Source organism: Atta cephalotes (assembly GCF_000143395.1).
Source record: "Atta cephalotes unplaced genomic scaffold scaffold00020, whole genome shotgun sequence".
NCBI lineage: Eukaryota > Metazoa > Arthropoda > Insecta > Hymenoptera > Formicidae > Atta > Atta cephalotes.
The window spans coordinates 1414829-1437109 of NW_012130084.1; the positions used below are offsets into that span (position 1 = coordinate 1414829).

General features: G+C 39.0%; 1 protein-coding gene across 1 annotated transcript in view; it reads left to right on the forward strand.

Moving 5' to 3' along the window:
* Positions 1 to 1591: 1591 nt before the first annotated feature.
* LOC105619252 overlaps positions 1592 to 22281 on the forward strand; it is a 110933-nt gene continuing 90243 nt past the window's right edge. The window contains exon 1 of the mRNA XM_012200776.1: positions 1592 to 2308. Coding sequence (XP_012056166.1) covers positions 1592 to 2308 — 717 coding nt within the window. The remainder of the gene's footprint in view (positions 2309 to 22281) is intronic.

Genomic DNA, 22281 nt, shown 5'->3' on the forward strand with positions numbered 1-22281 from the left:
CACGCTGCGTGGAACGAAACTCGTACGTACGCGATCAGCTCGACCGAGGCCGCCGGCCTTCCTCTGCGTATCGGGCCCCGCTGCGTGTTTCGGCCGACAGCTTCTCTCGTCGCCTTCGTGATAAAATCGGGCGGCTGCTCGCGACGACAACGACAACGACAACGGCGACGGCGACGGCGACGACGGCAACGACAACGACGACGGTACGACGTCCGTTGGTGCTCTATACGTGTCCTGTGTGCGAGCCAGCGGAAAGCGCACGCAGCAAACGCGCACGCATACCGCACGCATACCGGTTCGCACGCGCGTACATCGCGCGGAGGCGCGAAATCGTCCCGGTCCGATACTCGACGTGGTTCCGTGCGGGAGACTCACGATGCGTTCTCGAGGCAGTGTACCGTAAAGAGTTCTCGCAGCTACGGCGACGACGGTGGCGGTAGCGGCAAGAAAACGCGCCAATCGCGCGTCCGGTGTTCGCGTGGTGCTTCACGCTCGGCGGTTTGTCGCACAAGAGGAGAGGGAGGACGGAGGAAGCGGGGGAGGAGGAGGAGGAGGAGGAGGAAGAGGAGGAGGAAGAGGAGGAGGAGGAAGTAGTGGAGGAGGAGAAGGAAGGGAAGGTGGTGGGCAAGCGAGGGTGGTAGCGACGGGAGAGAGGAGTGACGCGTGGGTGACCGCATGAGAAATCGGGAGCTCTCGGTGAAGTGACATTTGTTTTCGCTTCTCTCACAATCGCATCGTCTCGAGAAGGACTGTTGCTTCTCCTCTCCCCTTTTGCGCGGACGCCCGCCTTGTGATTCGACTCGAGCGACGAATGACGAATTCGGTAAGGGCCAGGTATAACGATCCTGGCTCGTCAGGGAAAATCGGAGTCGTAGGCGGGGCCTAGGGTCGGTGGACACGTGACACGGAAACTGTCACGCCGCCCTTGCCCTCCCTTCGTTCACCCCCCTCCATGCGACCGAAATCCAGCGCGACCGACCCACGCTTCTACTGTGGGTGAACGTGTCGTTCACGAACGGACGACGCCCGTTCTCCGAGAGAAAAAGAGAGAGAGAGAGAGAAAGAGAGAGAGAGAGACTCGCACGTGTGTGCGTGTGTATGTGTGCACGAAAGGTTTCCACGCGGAATTACACTGGGAAATCCCACGATGTGGGACTAAGATGATCACGAATGCTCCGGAGGATTATATGTCAGCTATGCGTTTACAGCGTGCATCGAATGCGTTCCTCGTGTCGAATACGACGCTCTGACGGAATTCTCGGACCGTGCGACGCGATACTCTCACAGTAGCGGAGAATGCTCCTGTTATTGGTTCTCTGTCGATTCGCGGGAAGGCCGAGCCATTCCGGGATTTAGGTAAACTTCTGCAATTAAATAATGCGCATCCAATTTCACTATCGCTCGTTGTTTCCACTGTGTTTTCCGTCTCGCCTTGCTCTCACAATACCACTACAGCTAATCGACGACCGATCTTATCAATCGCTGACAATTGCAACCCGACGATTATACAAGCAATTCGCAGGGCGATGATGCCGTCGTGGTCGTACAAGAAACACCACTGCGGTGTCGAATCGGTGTGAACCTCCCGAGAATGCAGCAGGCCAGTGTAGGTGGCTGCAACGAGGACTCCGACACAACGAGTCCCCTGGCGAGATCGCCGATTGGTTTTGCCATCAAGAGCGAGCCCGGCATAGACAGGAACGACAGTGTAAGGGTTAAAGTCGAGATGCCCGAGCCCACGGAGGCCGGCGTCGAGATCAAAGGTGAGCCCCGGGAGGATTATCAGCAGCAGCAGCTGAGCAACGACGGTTATCACTACGGCGACAAGAAGCCGGGATACATTCTAGACGTCCACGGACAACCGCCACCGCCACCGCTGCATCATCAGGGATACCGTCCCGTCGGGCTGCCTAACTCTTTCGGCTTCCCTCCTTTTTACGGGCACCATCATCCGGCGATGATGCCGTCGTTTCCAACCGGACGCCCGTCGTCGGACGGCCCGATCGGCAAAATCGGCGACGTCCACGAACAGACGACGTCGTCGCACGTTGATCGACATGCGGTTGCCGCCGCTTACGGTAGATTGCCACCGATTCCCAACGACGGCTTCCTGCACGAACCTCATCATCACCGCTTCGACGCTGCCGACTTCCAGCACGGTGTACCGTATCCGGGCTTCCGGCCCGCCATACGTTCTTATGGCAATCATCAACAGAACAACAGCGCCTACAGCAGAAGCAATCACTATCACCAGGCTAGACAGCGCAAATGGAGCAGCTCTGCATTTCGTCTTCATCCACCGATGCCCGTGAGTTTCTTCCCTTTTCCTGTTTTTTCCTTCATCGAAAGATCACAAGAAATTTTTTTTCATTTTTAAGCACTGTTTGACGAAAGATTAATGTTCGTTTCTATCTTATGTCCATTTCTACCAATGTAAATTAACTTTAATCTCGGTTTAACTCACTTTGTTTCTTTTTCCTGTTCTAAGAATTAGAAAATGATAAAGAGTAAGTAAAACCGAGATTAAAGTTAATCTACATTAGTAGAAGCAGATATTAATGTAGATTAACTTTAATCTCAGTTCAACTTCTTATTCGGTCCGTATTCAGAATACGCTTTTATCGATAAATATGTGCTTTTATCTCTAAAATTTTATAGTAACGTGAATTATTATGGCTGAATATGCGTTCATGTCGTTATAAACGCGTTGAATATGAGCTTTTATCTTTTTCTAACTCTGATAATTAGAAAAAATTGAAGAGTGAGTGAAACCAAAATTAAAGTTAAGATGTTTCTTTAGTAAAGCCGAAAATTTGGGATGCTTCACCAAAACCCATTCAAAACAAATATCTGCATAATTTGTATAAAATATTAAAACTACATGTATATCTTAATGAAACTGTTGGAACATACGATAGTAAATCAAGAGCGAGAGTATCTTCATCGAACGAAAACAAGATGGAATTATGTTTATTTTTCGAGATTAAATTTATATGCAAGTTTATGCACACGTAAATATCTCTCCAGAATGATTGTTGATCTATTAGTTTTTTATGATCATTAAAATCATAATTGAAACTATTATAATCTCGTTTTTAAGAAAAATGTATAGTAAGATTCGTGTGCAGTTAATCAAACAAGCATCTGCGAGCCTTATTTGTTATACGTGAAAAGTTATGTACATTCTCAACATTTTTTTTCTCTCTTATTTCATCATTATCTATCGTAGAATTTTACCACAATTTCAGTAACATTATACATATATATAAAAAAATTAGACATTTCTATGATACTCGATTTACGCAGAACCACTTTCTATATATTGATAGAAACGAACATCAGTTTTAATTCTTACAGTAAGTACAAAAATCCAGAAATTGTTCGAAACTTATAACTTATAAGATTTAGATTGAATCATCAACTAATATAATAATTATTAAATTGTTTTTGATGTTATTATGGTACAAGGATCCATTATTATGATACAAGAATTCACATAACGATATCTGCATACTTTATGTTATAAATAGTACAAGACATTCGTCATCTTTTACATTCGCTTTTTTATACCCATATAGAAATTAACGGTATTCATAAAGAGGTTATTCTTGTCTCTTGGAAGCATAAATTTTTATTCTCATGTAGCAATCTGTAATCTCATGTCATCATTTAAAAGCTCTTGAAATTACGTTGCGCATTCTTTTGAAGATTGCAAAACAAGAAATCACGCTTTGACCGATGCGCTTTAGTTATGTATATTTCGTATTGGATTATACGATTATATGGAACGGTATGGCACTTAGAGAAGGAACAATACCTCCGTGACGAAAGCGAGAATATCGCGTTCGCCGCGATCGCGCGATCTTATTGAGACTTGATAAAATCGGTAATCGGAGAATGGCGATAGTATACGGCGTATCGACGTAGGCGGCAGTAGAAATTTTATTTTTTTGCCCGCCGGCGTGCGTACGAATTATCGCCGAGAGGCGCGTGAAATTTCCGAACACGCAACCAGTACGTTGCATCTCCTATTTCGTGCAAACGACGCGTTATCGTGCTCAAACGTAAATTGTCGAAATTTCTTAATCCGCCATACATTGTAGATCAGGTCGATTGGTACGCAATGTTACACGAACACGTCTTTCAGAAATGGAATAAATTGATAGTATATTTCGATCTGAATACAAATCTGTGTATAAGTTTTGATTCGAGAAGGAATACAGTTAGAAATTATTTAAATATCGTTAAAAATTAGATTATATATTAAATAATAAATTATAAAAGCTTGCATACAGATTGTTTGATTTTTAAATCTTTATTGTAAATTCTGTATATGTCGATTATGATTCTAAAAATTATATTAAATATAATAAGTATATAAATTTTTATTTATGTATATATATATGTGTGTGCGCGTGCGTGCGTGCGTGTGTGTGTGTGTGTGTGTGTGTGTGTGCGTGTGCGTGTGTGTGTGTATATAAATTAAAAAATTTGGAAATCGAGTGAAGAAAATAATAAGTTGTTTTCATCACTCCGAGCTCCGTATTTTTAAATTTATTCAATGTCATTCTTTTGAATAGCAATATTGTTACCGATTAAAAATTAGGTTGGTGAGAGTATAGATCATGGGTATAGGCTATAACAGATAAAGGGTACATTCACAAGTAAAAAAAAGTGCATGTCGAGGGTAAGAAAGTGCTACGTAACGCGAAATCGACCGCAATTAGCACGTCACGACGTGTTATCGTTAGGCGACCTGTAAAGAGCAGTGTGAGGTTATGCTGACATTAATCTTTTTCAATTTTATGACAGCCAATCGGTGTTACATCTATCATATCCTAAGTATATTGATGTATTCTCTACTGGAAATATAAAATTTTTCATTTCTCGTTAATTAACGTTTTAGCGAGATTGCTAATTCTTAAAAAGGGAAAAATAATATTTTTCAACCATACCTTAATGTCACGTAGAAACACGTAACGTTTGTAATTATATTATATTTATCTATGCAAATACATCAAAAATTTATTTCTTAACGTAATTTGATCACGTCTTCTGTATTTATTTACGAATACAAATAAGAATAAAGTAATAAAGGTAATAATTCACGGAACGGCAATAAAAATTATCTGTCTATGATTAAAGTACATCAGAAATCCCTTTCTTGACGTAATTTGATCACGTCTTCTGTAACGGAAGGCTTAAAGAAAAATTAAAGGTGATGTCTTACCAGCTTTCGCTTCCCACGATTTTGCTTCCGTAGGACATTGTACGGGACTTCGATTGAAATTGCCGGGCCGAGATGAAGGGTTAATGAAATCGGACGGACGTCGCGATCGGCCTGGACAAAAATTGCGCCCTGATCGAAATTACAGTGATTATACGCACCGCGGTTTTGCCCCTCGAGGGAGGACTGTGGCGAGCACCCTCTCGCCGTCCCTCGGAAGGGAACTCTCCTCCCTCTCCTCCTCCTTCTATAAGCTGATAGAGTGATACAGAACTCATTGAGAGTTCGGCCGATTATAAGCGGGAAACACGGTCGGCGATGGCGAGCGATGAGTCGGTTCGCTCGACGATTACCGTAACGCCGCGCTCGTAAAACAGATGCGCGTGCTCGGCGTCCATTATGACGTAATCCGCCGCTTCTTATAATTTATCGCCGACCAGAGAATGAGCGAGAGCGAGCAGGGCCATGGATAAATATCGTTCGAAATTTCAGTTAAGCGGCCGCATTAATTTGCGGAGCGACGATTAGCTCGTCGAACTTGCCGATTTCACCTCGCAGTTTTCGACGAGAGCCGAGGATTAAACGCGCGCGTGCCACCTCTCGTCCGGTTCTTTCGTTTTATGGCACTACCGTCGCGTTCCCAAATTTATGACGCCAGAACGATTCAACTGGTGGCTTTCGTGAAATGTACGGCAGATTTCGCGCGTAATATAACCGATCCGAACAAACGCTCGAACGTTTGCACGACTCGATATATCTATAGAACTTTAACGCTTAAAGAGTTTCACGAGAGCGACCTTATCAGCGATCCTACGAATCGGCGTCGATCGGTTAGGCGTGACTCACTCTCACGAGAGATCTATCGCTTGTTTGCGCTCGCGGAAAGTATGAGAAATGCATTAGCTTGAGTATCGTGCTGGTAAAACGTTTCTGCGAGAAGTATCTGCTTGGCAATCTTAATTTATATCGTAATTTTCAATGCATTTTCAATTTTAATATGCATTCATCAAAATCGATTTTTTTTAAAATAAAAATATTACAAAATTGTTTTTTATGTAATTATTATTACATTAGAAATTTAATTTAAAGTATAATTATCAGTCTATTTAATAGAATAATTAAAATATAAATTAATTATAAAATTTCTGAAAAATAACGTTTTTCAAGCTTTCTATTAACAAAAATCTGACTTCCATTCATTATTTATGATTAACAAAAAATGTTTGATAAAACATTTCATCTCAACAATAGTAATAATAATAATAATTTTAATTATCCACTAATTACAATTTTAAGAATGGTTGGTTCCTTTTATCGTTGACAGAACTGTCTAGTTTCCATATGAAGCTCTTCATTCTATTCAACTGGAATGTTCAACTATCCGAATGTACTTGTAACGGGACGATTTAACGAAGAAACGCGAATGCAGGCATTTTATGTAATCGGCGCGATCGATGCTCGTTCCAAAAACGGGGCGACAGTTAGGCAAGACGACCGAGTCTATCGCGTTTATGGCATCTGAGTCGAAAGTGCTTCGCGAACTAATCTGCATACCGTTTCGTCCAGCGTAACGATCCGCGTTCATCTTCCACGAATACGCACCTGTATCGAGATAATGTTCCGTATAACGTACGACCGCAACGAATAAGGGCAATGAATCGGAGCCGATTCCCTTCGGCTCTGCTCTTTTTCTCTGTGTGCGCTCTAGATCTTACGACGAAGCTCGCGAATCCGAAGGCGCGAATCAGTCTATAAATTTCCGTAACCGGAAAGCACACCTGCGGGTCTCGCAAAGCGATTGACATGTTGCGATAACGACGGGACATTTATTACGCGACAAACGTCAATTCTTTTCCGAGAATGAGATTTATTTTAAAATCTTAGTTATATTGATTGAAGAAAGATGATTGCGCGATGATTCTAGGAGAGATTATAAGAATAAGAAAACAAAATCCTGCAGTGAGAAAAAAAATGTTCATTTGACTAAATTAATTTAATTTGTCTTTATTTCTTTCGATGAAGAATATAAATGATATTTAAGTCAAACATTTTTTATTTGAATTGTTTTGTATGAAAAATATATTTTACTTACTTCATCAGTGAAGTTTTTTATCGTATGTTTATTTCTTCGTGCTCGCTGTATTTTGTAATATTGTAATCTGTTTGTCTTGTCGCATAAACCTACACACATAAAGTGCTTCAATGTTAATTGACGGTTATTATATAGTGTTCTAAGGACAAATGTTTCCCCGATATGTTAAAATGTAATTATACTCGTGTTTGTCGTGATATAATCGTATTTATATGATCGTGTTTATCAGAAAAAACTATTATAATAAGTAGTTTGATGAAATATTATCGAGTAATTTTCATTCGCGAATCACTTCCCCTATTATCTTTTGCAGCAAAAAGTTACATCATTCCACATGCCGCTGCTCATGATGACATTGTCAACGTATATATGCATTTATAATTTAGAGTCACGCAATATTTATTTATAGAATGTAATAATATTAGCAAGAACGGCTTTAAGTATCTAAAAATTTTGCATTTAGATACAAATCTGAAAATAATTTTGTTAGACTATCTAAATATAATAGAACGTTTAAGCGTTGCTGACAATGTGAAAGTTATTATGGTCCAAACAAAATTATTTTCAAATCTATTTTTAAGTAGTTCAGCAATATCGTTTTTTTTGCAATGTGAAGAAAAACATGAGGAAGAAGTAGAAACGACAAAAATAATAATAAACAATTTATTAATATATATATATATATGTGAATACGGAACGCGAACGTGTATGTAGCAAGCAGCGTACGAGACTATGTTATGCCAAGAGATCCCGGGTTTCGATCTCAGGCAGAATCGAAAAATTTTCGTATGCTCGTAACTTCTCTCGGCAGGCAAATCACTGAGAGTATCCTTACCATGTGCATTTCTATATAATAAACAAAATCGTCGTTCAGAATTGATGTTAAATTGTAAGTCCCTTATGACTGTGTGCAATCAGTGTGCGCACGACAGGCATCTATAATAGAAGTCATCACATCTTTTCGGAGGATTATGGACGGAGGAGGAGGGATGTCACAACAAGAGTTTAATGTCTCTAATCAATCAAAAAAGCTGGATCTTATATGCTTTAAATAATTTCTATGTGAATTTATTTTACTCCGGATAACTCCGATATGTACGCCGCATCTATTAAAAATTTATTAAGTATTATTTACTATGTTTAAAGTAATCGAATTATATCAGTAAAAACTTTGTACTGTACTACTATAAAAAAAAATATTAGAAATCCGAAATATTTATTTTTCGTATTAAAAAATAAACTTTGAAATCCATTTTTGCCGTATATCCCATAGGGATGGGATATATGGCTACTCTATAGGAGAAAGAAGAGTATGTCGACTTATGAAAAATTTACAAATAATGCATAAATAAGAATAATGTATAAATAAGATGTAAAATGATACAATAACTTATGAAATGCGTTTTATTAAGGAATAAGAATGATAAATAAATATATATATATATATATATATATGAAGTAATAAATAATAATTACAATCTTCCTACATATATTACAAGTGTTATGACATGAGATACATATTTCATGTAATGTTTATTGCATTTAGTGCAATAAATTCAATCTGCGCATTTTATTTGCTTTGGGCATAAATCCCACCCGCTAAAAATGCCGTATATCCCAAACAAGTGAGATATACAAGACAACAAATTAAACAAAGAATATGAAAACAAAGCACTTGTATTTTGTTATACAACATGTTTTACTAATCCTCTACACATATATATCACACGAAATAATCACTAAGTCTTTTACGCGCCCTAATAATAATCATTTTATATAGATTATAATTTATGATGACGCTACTTAACAGCGACAAATCGAATTCAATTCATAATAATTTCATTAATATTGACAGTAAGAAACTGAAATCATAACACAATACTAATTTAAAGGCATGTAATAGAGTAATTGCGGAAAAATTATCCCATTCCTTTTATTTTTTCTGATTTCTGCAACATAAATTTCAGCGCGGCGTATTTGCCGGAGTTATCCTTCTAAATATATAGTCATTTGAACTATGCGTCGATTGATTTTTCGGACTTATAAACGCAATTAATTTGCTATAGTAATATCACAAATTGAGAAGCAATTTAATAATTCGATGCTCAATCAGGCATCCTATTAGAAAGATGTTAATGTTCTGAAAAATAAATAAATAAAGTACCATTCAAGCTCTTAAATTTAATTTGTAAAAGTTTTTAAATTCGCCAATTATGAGACGAAAGAACATTCAAATATAAAATATACACAATGTAAAATATCCCGGGACATCACGGATGCAAAAACTCACTCGAGAAATCGCACCCAGAGGGGGCATCCGCATTCGCACGCGCGAACTCATCCGTGGCGTCGCGTGGCACGAATGCAGATCGCGCTGTTTAAGCGACCATGTTTTTTGCGTTTGTCGCTCATCGATCCTTAAATATAACCTGCCGACACGGTCTATACATCACGTTTAAACGCGAAACCGCGTCAATTTACGAGTAACGAGTCGCGCGATCACGCGTTGCGGACGGGCGTAAATGGAAATAAAAGGGAAAGGGTATCAGTGAGAAGTAGGACCCGATGGAAAAGAAAGGAATACGTTTGCACGCCTCCATGTCGGTGGGGCCCGCGACGACGCCCCGAAGCGGTTCCGCTCGCCAGATGCGTGCGCGAGCCGGACACGCCGATGCGTTTTTCTACCTGAAGGGCGTCCAATTGAGCGCAACACATGGCGCTGCGGCTGCGGCTGTGGCGGTGGCGCGCGGGCCCTGGGTCTGAAGTTTGGGTCTGGGCCCGGACCCCGCGCGCCGCGCCGCGTCGCGCCGATTCGTCTCGTCTCGTATCGTCAAGGAAACGAGCCGTCGTCGAGCACCCGAATGCGCCACGCCACGCAATGCTTTTCATCGTCGGCAAACACGCTAGACAACGGCGTTTGTTGTTCGCCACCGGGCCCCACTTTGAACGCGCGTTATGGGCCCCCGCGTTCTGTAACGATGGCCCGGGGAATCTCTTTGGAATGTTGCCCGGCGCTCGAGTTTTCTGGATCATAAACCCGTTTAAGTACCGCCTATGAAGCGCGGGGACCTCGATATATATAAGACCGTTCTAGGTATAGCGTTTACATTCTCGTGTATGCGTTTATATTCTGTGTAGATATATTACGCGGGTATTTATCTTTGTACACGTTCTTATACCGTGTGTCTACTTAATGATGGTCGACGTGTAATGAAAAAAAGCACGTTCATATAGTTGCTAGTTATCGTCGCAAAATAAACGGTATTCCAATGACACAAAATAGACGCACTCATACGAACGAGCCTGTACGTCGCCGATTGCTCGAAGTGCAATCACGCGTGTCTACGTTATGCATGTCACTTTGTTACAGCGCAGCGTATGAATAATTAATGAACGATGCTTAATTCGTATTCTCGTTGATGTTGAACAGCTATCTCATTTCATCTCTTGCGATGTCTTCCGGCCAGTCATTATTTTTCTTTCTCTCTGCTCTTTTATGTAGGCGCTGTTGAACATGCGACAGAATAATTCTAACTTAAACTAATATAACACGTAATATAAAATGGTTCGCTGTATTTCCATAATTTTCGTCTCTTGATTCATCTCTTGATTCGAAAGCAATAAAATTTAAAACCAATATTATAGTACTATACAGAAAGGGTAATCTTTTTGCTTGACATATTTAGAAATTTAGCTAGATATACAAGATATAAAAATAATTTTGGATTATAAAAAAAATAATTATATAAGATGCACAAATTGGTTGCTAAAATGTTAAATATTTTTGAAGCTTTACTTATCATCGATTGAAAGATTTCCATCGTAATTATTTTGATGGCCTAACAAAATCATTTTTAGATCAATATCTAAATAAATTTTTAGATATTCAGTAATATTGTTTTTTCCATGTATAAATATTCTTCTTTGACTACTTTACAGATTTGACTACTTTACAGATTTTCGGATTTTTATAGTCGATATTAAGAATTAGAAAAAAGGATGAAGAGTAAATTGAACTGATATCAAAGTTAATTTATATTGATAGAAATAGTATTAACTTACTTTGTCATATAATTGTAATTATTTGTGTCCAGAATGATTAGTACAATATTATTAAAGAGGAAGAAAAATAATAAAATTATTATGATTACTATTCGACTTATGATCAAAATCAGAAACATAATCTCTTCGCACGTAAGTAGAAAGACACCTATATTATACTAAAATATCGAAGTATCGACATTAAATTGACGAGGTAGAAAATAAAAAAAAATGGAAACATAATGAATCTCGGCTAGTGAAAACGATGGAATATTTGCAAATGATCGTGAAGACCAGATGGATCGCATATCATAATCGGAGGGAGAGAATCGTCACCCCAGTCAGAAGGAGGATATAACGAAGAATAAATAATTAGCGTGCGGCTACGAGCCTGCGGTTTCGACATGCACGCGCCCTATCGTATGGCTGTCGACGGCTGACGTCCCGTTCTTTAATAGTTGAATATAGGGACTATGACAGCCAATATTATGTCGAAAAGTAGATTCCAAAATATCCCTCCCCTTTTCTCTGTTCTCTCTTTATACTAAAGTTTTCTCTATTTCGATAATATTTATTGTCGGTTAGATAAAACAGTAATGAATTAACTCAATACAAGTAAAATATCCATATGAGTTTCTGCAGTTATTGTAGTACATAAATTGTTATTCATAAGACGATAAAACATAATTCGCAAGCTGTTGGAATGTATTCATCAAATGAAATTAATTACAAATTTTTTTACTCTGGATTTGAGCCTTCTTGAGTTGGAAAATCAAATATAAACTATTATATAGATATTTTTTACTTGTATTTTACTTGGATTTTATTCTTAAATCTATAAAACTATTAACTTAATTTATTTTAAGTAATGAATTAATTATACAGTAAAATGAATCTTTAGTTTTCTCTTATTTAACGAAACTTGTGGTCAAATGGTTGATTTTTAATAATCGGCTTCTTTCTCTGCAATAAAATATGAGGTTATACTTACGTAGGAAAAGGCCGATAATTTTTAACCAGTCGACCGTAACGCGATATCGCGTTTCTCATTCTTAATCGCGCTCCCATAATCTCCCGCTCTCGCGCGACCTAAAAGCCGCGGCTTAATTAAGTTCTGCTCGCGTGCCGCGACCGACTGAGAGAACCGCGTGCATTTTCAACTCAGTCTGTCGACGTAAACCAACAGAGAATGATACGCGCTAATTCTTTATCGTATAGTAACAGGAAGAGAGAAAGAGAGAAAGAGAGAGAGAGAGAGAGAGAGAGAGAGAGAGAGAGACTTCTTTTCACGATTACATAATTACCTTTTCTCGCAACATTGATCGTGGCGTAAATGTCATAAGCATCGTGGAATCGGGCGGGGAATATACAATTTTTTCTTTGCGACTAATAGAGTACATTGATATCGTGGCGCACCTGCAGGTTTTCAAGCGGAATACTAAAATCCGCGAGAGCGGCTGTGTTGTTGATACTTAACGCAAGTTAGAATCATTCGCCGGAGGCTCAATGCTGCATTCGTTAGTAATGTCTACAATATATTAGATTGTCCGAAACAGTTTCTCATGACTTATTTCGAATCGCTATTCGTTTCGTTGAACACAAAATATCATCTACTTTAACGATTAAGATATGAGTAATATTAATTCGACGGAAAGCATAAATCTGTTTTACTAATTAAATTTTCATTTGGTACCTATACGAAAAGGATTTTATTGAAGTATCTAAAAATTTAGTTAGATACAGATTTAAAAATAATTTTATTAAACCATCAAAAATGATTTAGAATGTCAATATTATTTTTACGACATTACTCATCATGCTTGAGATTCTTAATTATTTCGATGTGATCCAACAAAACTATTTTCAGATCTTTATCTAGCTAAATTTTTATTATTCAGAGAAATCATTCGTTCCATGTATAATCCAAGATAATAATGACGGAAAGTATCTTCTTTACAAATTAATTAAAATTTAACCTCGCTATTTTAACCTTTGAACGTAACTGTATGAATTGTCGATATAATCATAAATCACATATAAGACTTGCATCAGTCTACGATTAATACATTTTACACCTTTAAGCTTCCTAATTTCAACTTATCGCCATTAAATCGTATGGAGAATATAAAATGGAAGTATATATGTTTATCGTTTATAATACAAGGATCGTGAGATGCAGATCTGAGTGTAGCCACTAGCAATCCATAAATATCTAGTCAAAGGTCTGAACGAAGGTAATGCAACGTTGCAAAATAAACAGCAATTTGTGTGCGTGAATATTCGTCTGTTATGAAACATCTTTAGTTGACATTTACTGTCACGTGCTTATTATCCTCTATCCGTGCATCTCTGTGACATGCCCGACGCTTTGATTGGCTTTGATTAGCATTACGTATCATTAGTAATTGCTCCCAGCGACGTAAGCATTGTAGATACTCCGCTATACGTTCAGCGAGATTACGGCTGCGTAGCTTGGGGCATAGTTTGACGAAGAGAAATTCCTGATTGATAAGTATCAACTAAAAAGAATAGGTACGATAATCGTATGTTTTTACGAAAACTTGTAATATTATCGGCACAAGTGAAACCAAATTATTACAATGACGTTGTTTCTTGGTTTTTTACGGCTTTATTTGAATACATAATACATACGCGAGCGGCCAGCTCATTATAATCATTACGACCTCGCGAATACGTTACAAAGAGACACTCTCTTGGAATAGCCGCTTAGTGACCGTCGCTACGCGTATTATAAGCACTGACACTGACTCGCGAGCGCTCGGTTATCGCAGGCATTATGATCGCCTGCCATTAAAGTAATTGACGCCGCTCAGAGGAGATAGATACGTTTCTTGTTGACCGACCCCGACGACACCACTCAACGTCGCTTCAATGAGTGTCCAGTCTTGACCTCAGAGTGTACTCTCAAACGATCGATTAAACGCCGCCGCCGCCGCTGCCGCAAGTCGCAATTTGCATTAGATCGCCGTTCCCTAGGCTCTTTCGTAATTCCGAGAGCCCGATCTCTTTCTCTTCCGCCATTCAACGACACCCATTCATCATCGTTCCGCACTGGCCGAGGTCGAACGCTGTAATTATGTCGATGATCGCCGTGAATCGATAATATCGGATTACCCGCGACGCACGAAATCGACATCACGGGCGTGTCGACGCCAAAACACGTGTCCTTTCCGTGAGAACAGAAATTTTTCTGGGATAGGCTTCTCTTATTGCTCTCGGCGCGCCGAGATCTCTGAGAGATCACCTCTTAGATCTCGCTGCGTCTTTCCTCTGTAATAAGTTTCTTACGTACGAGTCCCGGTAAATTCGAGCGCGATCTCCATAACGAGAGTGCGATTATCGCGCCGTTAAACGCAAGTGCTTTTCTCTTTCTCTCTGTCACGGTGAACGTTATAATTTAACCGATGTTCCACGTATCACGCCGCCACGTCGATTACGCTACAAAAGTACCAAGGCGATGCTTCGAAAGCGCCATTCGGCCGCGCCGCTGACTTTACGACCGCTGACACCTACCGCGACCCGCAATAGCGCGCCGACTATGCAGCGCGTGCACGTTTGTGCACCAAGGTGTTACGGCCGTGAATATTAAAGTAATTGATGCCTCCATAAAGCAAGCGAGCAGCGGCACGTCTTCGATGTCCCTGCGACCCTGGGCGCTTTAAAGTCGTGTTCACATAACTCCGCACGCGCGCGTACTCCATCTTGACCCCAGGCTTGCCCGATGTATCCTATCGGCTACATCTCTGTTGCTCGATGTCCGGGAATTTATAATTCCTCGCGTCTACAGCTCGCTCTTCAAGCGCGTTTTTTAAATTCCCGAGATTGGTGACCGACAATTATTGCACATGTTATTATACATATTTATTATTTATTATAACATGACATAGTATTACATGTAACATTTTATATGTTATTTGATCGTTTGTAATTTTTTTTAAGTAATTAGGTGGTCCAGATAGTACAGCGAGTTTGAATTTTTAAAATTTCATTCAATTGTAATGTCATCAATTTAGAATTCGTTTTCAGACACAAAAAGAATTCTTTTTTTGAACAGGTTTGAAAAGAATTCTTTTTGAATCTGGAAATGAATTCAGAAATGATGACATACGAATGAATTCTTTTTGTGCTATCTGGGGAGATGTACTTAGAACATCCTAAATAAATTTTATTTTTATAATTACAGATATTTTTTAATAAAAATTAGTATGTATATATAAAATTGTATAAATCTACATTATTTATACTTTTATTATGAAATAGACGAAAGTAAAAATAACGAATTTTAAGACTTCTAGACAATACTTTTTTTTATTTTCCTTTTCTAGAACAAGGTTTTTAATATAAATATGAGGTCTCCTGTCTACATAAAAATTAATTTTTGCTCGTTTGTTATCCTCTTATCGCTATGTGTAACATTTTATTAAGTTTAAAATTAAATAATTGTAAGTATGATTTGGAATTATGATGTTTGAAATTTCGAGTGTACTTTACCGACGATTTATGATTGAAGGGGAATAAATGAAATTTATTTTTCCAGGCGACTGAATAGAATTAAATTTAACAAAAACACAAAATTGCACGAAAATTAAGGATAAAAATATCATATCCAGTTCTATCCAAATAAATTTTACTGTATTTTCTCACTTTTCACAATCTGCTGCTAACTTCAATTATGTGCGTGTATTGCGAAACGCGGATGATTCCGTGTGCGATCTTTAACTTTGCGGCAGTCGTTTCTTGTCTCGTATATTTCCTGGATAGATACGTGCCCGTGTCACCGCTTCCACTCGCGTGTCTTCTCTTTTTCCTTTTCTCTAATAATCTCTCACGCCTCATGACTACCGTTCGATAGGGATTCGCGTTCTTCGGCAACCGGTTTTACGCGCGGCATTCTTGGCTACCAAAAAATTTTGTACGTCTCGATACGTTACGTAATCGTACTTTATATGCTAAGAAATAAAACAAAATAATCTCATACGGATACGTATTATAACATAGTGAAAGGCAGCACTTATAACACTTTAAAATCATGTAACTTTTAATTACATGTACAAAAATATTTAATTACGAATATTATAAAAATAATATATATCGTGTATCATAAGATTAAGATGAATTCCTGACTTTCTCAACTGGAGCTTGGCATAAAGTGTATAACGCAGATACCAGCTTTTACGAGATGCACCAGCACGACGTGGCGCGATTTAAAGACCAGGCCGATCGCGTAGGCGGCTGCCTTGCTTCAGTGTAAACCGAGCTTTACGGCTCACATGATACCGTCCATCGTGAGATCGTATTAGAGCGCCACGTCGGCGTCGGCTTTGGGTTTAGTTCGAGTAGGGGGTGTTTCAGGGGAACAACGGTGCACCGATACAAGGAGACGAGATAGCGGGATGGGAGCCTGACGATGGTCAGGATAGACAGAGATAGGGGAGGAGGAGAAGTGGAATGAAAAGGGGGAGTTGTTGTGGAAGGGCACATGGAAGGAACAGCGTGTAACGATGTATCAAGCTGTTGCGCCCCCGGCGTGTCCGGCAATGGTGGATCGTCGCTTTGAGCTGGACCGCGGCCGCCCCGGCTCTGCATCATACCTTTACATGCTCCCAATGCCCAAACGAGGGACGATAATGCCCTCGCTCTCGTCTTGTTCCCGCGCATAGACACTATTAATTTCGTATCCCTCTGCCTGGTGCACGAGCCGCGCCGCTGGATTCATCCGATTGACTCGTTCGGCCGCATCGCCGTTGGATACCACGCGTATTACTTTTTCAATAGTCCGAAACGTGAATAACCGACATTATCGTCTTCCGTCTTAGAAGCAAAAGAGATGAAATATCGTGCGCGGATGAGAATATATGTTACTTGTTTCCCTTGTAGAAGTTCCTCATTCGAGATGTCAATTTTACATCTGTAACACGGATTTGGATTTACATAATTATATAAACACAAAATAATTATATTAGAGATACAAAATACAATATTTTATAATATATGATCGTGACATAAAGAGTCATTGCGCGTCTGTTCTATGTGACAAAGATTTAAGTTTAAAAATCCGCATGGACACGCATGAAATTTTGGCTGCTTTTAGTTTAAACTCATTACATACGGAAGAAAGATAGATTGAAGCTGTAGCTCGTGCACGCTTAAATCAAATGCAACATTTATTTGATCGGATATTTCTCGGAAGGCAAAGCAAACCATCGAAAGTATCTTTATCATAACATCTTTTAATAGACCGTTAAAACTGTAGGTTCTATATAACAAGATTTATGAGCAGAAAAGATCACCGTATGTCTCTGAGAGATTGTAATAAGAAAATACTACATAGATTACCATATATACATATATTGGATTAGGAAAAAAGTCTCTTTATAGTTGGTAAAAAGATTTTTTGTTTAGCAACTATATATTCTATTTTTAAAAAATTGGCAATTACGCCACTTGATGGAGCAACGGTTCAGCTTTAAGAATCTATTTGTAATTGCGATATGATGATTCTTAACGGAGTTATGAGTAATAAAAAAATCTTCCTTTACCTAATCCGCGAGGATTAACTCAGAAACAAAAAAAATCACAGGAACATTTTTAAAAAACGATTTTGTAAAGAAAGTTTCAAGTTTTTACGATAGATAGTAAAAAATTTGCTCAAATTTTTTTTTGGATATGTTACAAACCTACAAAGTGAAAAGAAAATTTTTCATTTTTTTCAGCTCGTAATTTTCTATAAATAATTTAAAAATTCACAAAACTCATAAATACATTCAAAAAATATAGTAACCATTCGAAAGTAGAAATATCAAGTTTTAAAACTCTTTTAAAATTTAAATTTTGATCATTTTTATCGAAAGTTGATGGGGAAAGATCTTTTTCCCAATTTATAAAAGACTTTTTCCCTAATCCAATTTTTTAAGAAGTGAACAATGACGATTGAACAAATTAAAATAGAAAGCATTATTATCGTGCGCGTGCGTAATGTAAATCTACTAATACTTAATCACTTGAAGAAAATAAAATCACGTTCGACAGGACGATTCTAAATTCTATAATTCCTCTCAAACCATAACAGTCTTGTGTCATGACAGCGAACGTCGTCACAATGGCGAACGAAATGGGCCTTGGCGCAACAACAGATTGAATCCAGCCCAAGAGCGAAATGCACGGTTTTCTGGTACAATTCCGGCCATTATTAGCGTTGCGTGAATAGGCCGTGTAATATATCCCCGCGCGTCAGCCGAAACCGTCATTTTCACAGTGTCACGGTGCACAAAACCGAAGTACCGGACATATAATGACACGTTGACAGGTGCGTATAGCTTGATGGTCGATCGATGGTCGTGAACACGCAAGAGCGTAGTCATAGCACGCAACACATGTGTGCGCACGTACATAGATACAGAGATCGGCTGTGCGTACGGCGGTGCGTGCGATGAAACGCGTGTACGTTTCGCACGTGCCTGCCGTGCATCGTTCCGCTTGGAAAGCTCCTCTCCATCGCATCGGGCTTCTTTGCTTCACGACGATCGGCCTTGCGCGTGTACCCGCGTGTCCCCCTATTCACGTATTTACATTCCTCTATTATACGGTAATATGACAAAATCAACAACTGTTATCGGTGATTCAATATTTCATTGCGAAAGCTATGCTGCGTGTTTTTTTTCTCGCACGCGAGAGAAAAAAACATACCCTTCTTCCATCGCGATGATTTTCCACAAAGTTAATTCGTCGATTGCCTCCTTCTTGTCTGGCAAATAATAATCAAACTTTTTTTCCTTTGTGGGAAAATCCGCAATGGGAGAAGTGGACGAATAATTCGTTGTTGCTTTTTCAAAGAAAATCGAGGAGTCTCTTTGAAAAAAGGTTGCAATCAAGAAAAAACTGATTTATAAAGCATCAAGATACAGTATATATGTTTGTTGGAGAAACAGGCACTATGAGTTTTAATCGAATTGAGAACCTGGAAGACAGCCCTACGAGGACATTCAAGACAGGATTATTTCATCAAGTTACACAGACTTTTAGGGTCGGTGCGGACGAAGAGTAGTAAGGTGGGTCGAGGAGCGTAACACGACGCGGTAGTATTCGAACCCGAGGAGGAAGACTGCTAACCCTTGCTTAGGGGTAGAAGTTGAGGAAGGAGAAGGGGGCAGGGTCCATGAGACGGAAACCCCGGGAAAGGGTATCTGTTGTCATGGTCCCTGATGTTCCATTATTGATTAAAGATGGCTGGCTTGCCGGCTGGCTGGCTGGCTGGCTAGATGGATGGATGGATGGATGGAAGGCGCAGTCATGACGCCATTTTAATATGCGCAATTATAATGTGTACCTAGAGCCTCAGGGGGACAGGAAAAGGGACGGAAGGGGCTGATGTACGGAAAGGTATCAGTGGGGTAGAATATGGCAAGTCGTGAAGCGTGAGGTCCAAGAGGGGTGAGGTTTGTCGAGGGAACGGGGAAATATATTCTTTAGGTGACCCTGCTCTCCGGTAACTGGCCCGCCTTCTTTGTTTGCCCGAAATCAGAGGGGAACCGTGTAATTGAGGAGTTAATTAGGACGCGTTCGGCGCTTTAATTGGGTTCTCTTCTCCCTGCGTTTGCGCTTCTTCTCGCGGTCGTCTCTCAACAGGTAGTCAGCATTTGCACGATCGCACATCTTGCCAACATGAAGGCTGATCTGACAGAGAATAGTAATGCGAAATATATGTGACTGGGTTATCAAACTGTAAAATCGAAATTATAAAATTGCGAGTTGCCAAATTAGAAATTTAATTCATTTAAGTACGATTGCAGGTAAGATCAACAATACGTAACGTTTGACCGGGTTGCTAAACAACAAGATTGTAATTATTAAATTATGAATTAGTAAATTAGAGCGCTTACTTAAACACGATGAGAAGTTTCGAGAATTTTTTAAAATTACATGTATGCAAAATACGAAAATTAATGATCATAAACATCAAAATCTGAGTCGCAAACATTCGCAAAACGTATTTTGTTCTCAACATACGTTGTTCCGTATCGAGAATTCCGACGTTCGTTAATACGTGCCGAATTGATTCCAGCCGCTCTTGCCCGCGGAAACGACGGAACAGAGTTTTGAGGATAGTGCGCGCCTATTGAGATCACATTGGTTATCGGGAAACTCGATGAGATAACAATGAGGCTGGCTCGTTAGCGGCGGGGTTACAATGACGTCGCATTGGTTCGATATTCGACAACATCGTTGCGCACTGTTATTCATGATGGACCGCGGCCGCTTGTAATATCGCCATTAGAATGAGTTACGAACGGATTTTCCACCATTGTGTCGTAAAATGACTCTCGCAATAATGGCCGAATTGTAGTGTACTGGTCACTGTTCGGCTCGGTAACACGCGCCGCATTGTTATATATTGCTGCATCATAATTATTTCTTTCTCTCGTAGAAACTATTGTGGCAAATAGATGTGTATTACGTATAATAAAAAAATAATTACTTCAAGACTTTTTACAGAAATAAATAATTTTGTGTCTTTATAAGAATTTTTCATTCTTTTCAAATTTTTAATATTCTTCGAAATATTAACGAGGAGACAATTTGTCAAGATTGTAATAACGATCACGGATCCGGATATCCGATATCACTCATTCGTGGGCGTATACGCGGTGTACGCAATAACCCACCGCGTACGTCGGGTAGGTAAACGTACACGGGCCCACAATGCCCGTAATAGAGGAATTAATGCATGCTGCGTGTGGTCGCATCGTGCCCCACAGGGGTTTCGCGAGATTCCCGATAGCATTGTCCCGTGCGCATAATTCGTGCGCGCAATTAATTGAGACTGGGGAACTGGCGGCTGACATCTTTAAAAACGACAGGAGCGACGTCGCGAAGGATCGTCCTCAGCGTTCGTTACACGAGATGCATCGTACACGCCCACTCTGTATGCGCTTGCAATTAGTTATCCAGCATGTTCGAAGAGAGAGTGAGAGAGAGAGAGAGAGAGAGAAGCGTAAATATTTTGTCTCGTGTTAAACATATATCCTTGAGCGGCTTTTTCACAAAATTGTTTTACCTGCATTTCTTAACTCTACACTGAGAGGAAAATTTTTTATATTTGTGACTATATAATTATATGTATATTGTTATAATATAGTCGTTCAAAAAATGATTATAAATTGCAGTTATAAAGTTAAAATTAGTATAAAATAAATTAGTATATTAAATATTAAATATAAAAAATTAGTATTAATAATTATAAATAATATTTATAGTAACGAATATAGTTACAAAAAGAATATCATCGCTATTGAGTGATACACAGTATTGTTATGTAAATTTTGCATATAAGGAAATAGATCATTCTTAATTAATGGAACAAAACGTTTGATATATTTCATATTTTATTAATGCAATATTTATAATCTTATATACCTTTATAAACATAAATAACCTAATTATTAATTTAAAAAGAAATAAAAAATATATAAGCACTATTAAATTCAATTTTGAAATCATACGGAATATGTAATTGTCAATATGTCCAATTGTGTGTTTCCTAGTCTTCATACATTTAAATAAAATATATAACACGAAATTGCATAAAAATTGAAATAATTTCTCAAGTTCTCTGTAATAATTTCTCAAACTGTCTTATAATATTGATCATCAGAATATCAAACTGATATACAACATAATTTTCAAAAACTCGTCTTTGCTAACTTTTAGCCTGGGAGATTAAATTTTCTAACGACCACTAAAGGTTCAGTTTGAAGCGTTGAATAATCTCGCCTACTTGTATGTAAAATTTATCGATAGATAATCGTTTTGAAATTAAAAGTTTTTAGGCTGTTATTTGTGTTCTATGTTTTTACCGTTTCAAAAATTTCATTCCATATGGATTCCTCCAGCGCCATTTCCC